General features: G+C 36.7%; 1 protein-coding gene across 1 annotated transcript; it reads right to left on the bottom strand.

Moving 5' to 3' along the window:
* Positions 1 to 402: 402 nt before the first annotated feature.
* Cbr-nhr-70 lies at positions 403 to 3,063 on the bottom strand (the record flags this gene model as incomplete). Its single annotated transcript, XM_002631487.1, has 8 exons — positions 403 to 504; positions 555 to 709; positions 1,104 to 1,334; positions 1,730 to 1,925; positions 2,228 to 2,463; positions 2,633 to 2,698; positions 2,750 to 2,835; positions 2,978 to 3,063. 8 exons carry the CDS (start codon positions 3,061 to 3,063, stop codon positions 403 to 405), a joined length of 1,158 nt encoding a protein of 385 aa, XP_002631533.1.
* Between the last annotated feature and the right edge of the window lie 513 nt (positions 3,064 to 3,576).

Below are 3,576 nucleotides of genomic sequence, written 5' to 3'. Positions count from 1 at the left end.
AATTTCTGAATTTCTGAATTTCTGAATTTCTGAATTTCTGGAATTCTATGAATTTCTGAACTTCTGAATTATTTTCTGCATTTCTTAGATTTACGGAATTTCTGAAATCCAGACTGAAGATATCTCTTGGTCCCTTTTTGCTCCGTTTTTCACCCGTTTTTGGTCAATTTTCAGTTAATTTTCGGCGCACTCTTAGTCCATTTTTGGTCCGTTTAAGACCAATTTGGCTCCAGAATTCCGAATTCGGAGGAGATTCTCAACTTCTGATAACTGAAATTAGCCGTTTTTATCTTATCACAGTTTCAATAATTTTGTTTAAAAACTGACTACTTTGGTTTCTAGATAACATCGCAATATAACAGATAGGGCGGGACATTCAAATTTTCAAAAAAAAAAAATAGTTCAAAATCTTCCATTGCACATCTCATAGAACTTCTCATCCACTGAGTACACATTGAAGACGTGACTGATTTCCACGTCTTCTTGGAATCGACGAGTGGCGCGCTGAAAATTTCAAATTTCAGAATTTCAGAGAAAAATCTGAAAGTTCCTACCTGTAACGCTGGAAGAAGGGACAATAAATTGGCCAATCTCATGGATGGATCCTCAATTCTCCTGTTATTTCTATAATAATACAGAATTTCCCTTTGTATCGCTTCTCGAATCCTTCTCGACAGTACTATACATTCTTCAGATTGTCCTTCGAGTCCTGCGAAAATCAAAATTCAAAAAATCCACGTTCTGAGCAATTGAGGAAACTCTAGAAAGTTTAGAAAGGACTAATTTTTTTTTGGATTTTGGAGACTTCACAATCTTGAGTTCAGATTTGAACTGAGCTCGTTCTAAGCTTCAAAATGAGCCCAAACACGGCTAGGCTCCGCCCATTTTGAATTTTCCATATGACACGCGACGCACGACCGCGACGCAGCGGAAAATTCAAAGTAGGCCCAGCCTAGTTGTGTTGGGGCTTATTTTGAAGCTCAAAATGCGCTGAGTATGAATCTGATGCTAAAATATCATAGTTTGGATTCTGGAATTGTAGATTTTAAATTTTCAAAAATACGTTTTTTTTTCAGAACTTTATAATGAGCATATTACAGTACCTGTATCAAAAAGAACCAACGAGCAAAGTGCAAAGAATTCCATTCGATCCACTTCATCTCTTAACATCGGATCCGTCACATTTCTACGATAATTGCTAAAAGACGATGCAAACATTCTGACGGCGTCTTCAGAAGACATCAGTTGACGTCCATCTGGATCATAATAGAAGGTTTCAGGGTGTGAGCAATCGATATAGTCTCCAGATGCCAGGTAGATGACGTCGTTGCGCTCTGGAAAATTCGGAGCATAAATTACCGTATTTTCTCTTTTTTCCGTCAACTTTAATCTCAATTATCTCGGTTCCTTCAAAAAATAATCACAAATTTCAACTGATAAAATACTGTTGATAATGTGATAAACAGTTTATCAGTTGGCAAAATATTGATATCTCTTAAAGGAGCCGAGATAATTGAGCTCAAAGTTACCGTACTTTCTTTGGTTGAAGTTCACCCAAGCAGTCAACTTTGAGCTCAATTATTTCGATTCCTTTGACAGATATCAAAAAGTGGTCAACTGATAAATTGATTATCATAATATTAGCATCATTTTATCAGTTGACAAAATTTTGATATCTCTCATAGAAATTGAAATAATTGAGTTTAAAATTGTCCCCCAAAAAACTCACTTTTCTCCACTGCGAAATGACCGCCTTGTAGAATCACAAATGGGAGGAAAAAGTTTCTGAATAATATTTTCTTCTGCTCCTTGGCTAAATCTGCGAATCCTGGGTACGAATTCAAAATCCAATCAGCTACTAGGTCACATTCCTTGGAACTCACTTGATTTGCTTCTTTATAAGTGACGGCTCGAGGGAGGCGGGGCTGAAAAAAAGGCCTTATTAAGAAACATATTCACTGAGGAGTTTTCTCACTAAGAAACATTCTCACTAAGAAAGATCCTCATTGTGAAACATCCAAACTAAGAGAAATACTTACTAAGAAAGACCTTTACTAAGAAAGATTCTCACTAAGAAGTTCTCAGTGAGAAAAATTAAATCATTAAGAAAAGTTTTCATTATGAAACATCGTCACTAAGAAAAACTCTTACTAAGAGAGATCCTGACAGTCTTACTAAGAAATGAAGACAAAATGGCTGAAGAACCAGTCCAAGGTAGTAAGCCAACCTGAAAAACACTGCTCCCATCCAACTGATGCACCACTTTCCTCACTTCCACCAATCTCGAATAATTGGAATCCAAAGTCATTAAAATGGGCATTCCACCTTCCTCAACACTTCCCAACGGACTTGTACTCGAACTCGACGGCGCGTAGCCAAAACCGAAACCCATGGGGTTGGAGGTACTTGCACATTCTACGTCGGAGCCACGTTTGCCATAGGAGTCTCGGAATTTTTGGACAGCTGAAAAAAGGATAAACTTCCTTATTAAGAAATGTATTCTGAGAATATTTTCCGAAAATGCCGAAAAAAACTTTTTTTAAAAATGTTATTAATTTAATTTTTGAAAGTTGTTTCTCTAATTTCGAGTGCTTAAAATAAAGTAGAAACTATCTTTAGATATAAAAATTACCTTCTTTTTTCATCCCAACATTCAGACACTTGGCATAGCGACATGCTCTACACATACAGCGGATAGCTGAAATTTGGTTTTTTTTTGGTTTTTTTTTTCAAACTTGTGGGATCTTACTGGATAAAATGTCACAATTCCCCATCCCACGACATCTGTATTCCTTGTGAAGTGCGACGGAACGACGGAAGAATGCGGCGCAGGCTCTGGAACAATTTTAATTTTGAAAAAAAAAAATTTAAAATTTAAAAAATTTTTAAATCCCAAATTTTTTTCCAACTTTTCCGAAAACTTTTCTAGAACAGTTCTATCTAAAAATTTCAAATTTCGAATCAAAATTTAGCTTACCGACAGGCTTCAGCTCCAAAATGAATACCATTCCCGACCTCTCCACAAACGCTACACGGCGGCTTTTCCGAACGTTGGCTCATCATGGCTTCTGAAGAATTTTAAAAAGAAGTTTCAGAACAATTTAAAACTCAAAAAGTAGCGGGAAAAACGATTAAAAATCGCGTTTTCCGCTAAAAATTGAGTAAAAACAGTCTTTTCAGACAAAAAATTCATTTTTTTTGGGAAATTCTAGGAAAATTCAAAAAAGTGCACACAAATCAATACGTTGGTACATATGTCAAAAGTGTACATACACACAGAAAAAGACTTTTTCTCGGCACCAAGTTGCCCCTTTCGCCGTCACTATGTGACTGGAGAGCGTGAGAGAGTGTGCGGAAGGGGGAGACGCAGACAGTTGGAGACAAAGAGAGATTGGCAGGTAGATGGACACAGAATGATGACAAATAGATAGTATTTCTGGTTTTTTGGTCAGCAGTTTTATTCTTTTTTCGGGTCTCTTGTGATCAATGAAATATGGTCAAAGAACATGGTGATAGCGGTAAAAATTTCACCATTTAAAGGTGCATACTGTTAATAGAACGTCCCCCCCCCCCAAG

Source organism: Caenorhabditis briggsae (genome assembly GCF_000004555.2).
Source record: "Caenorhabditis briggsae complete genome, chrV, whole genome shotgun sequence".
Taxonomy (NCBI): domain Eukaryota; kingdom Metazoa; phylum Nematoda; class Chromadorea; order Rhabditida; family Rhabditidae; genus Caenorhabditis; species Caenorhabditis briggsae.
The sequence above is the reverse complement of the archived record's forward strand: the minus strand, read 5'-3'. Positions and strand labels throughout refer to the sequence as shown.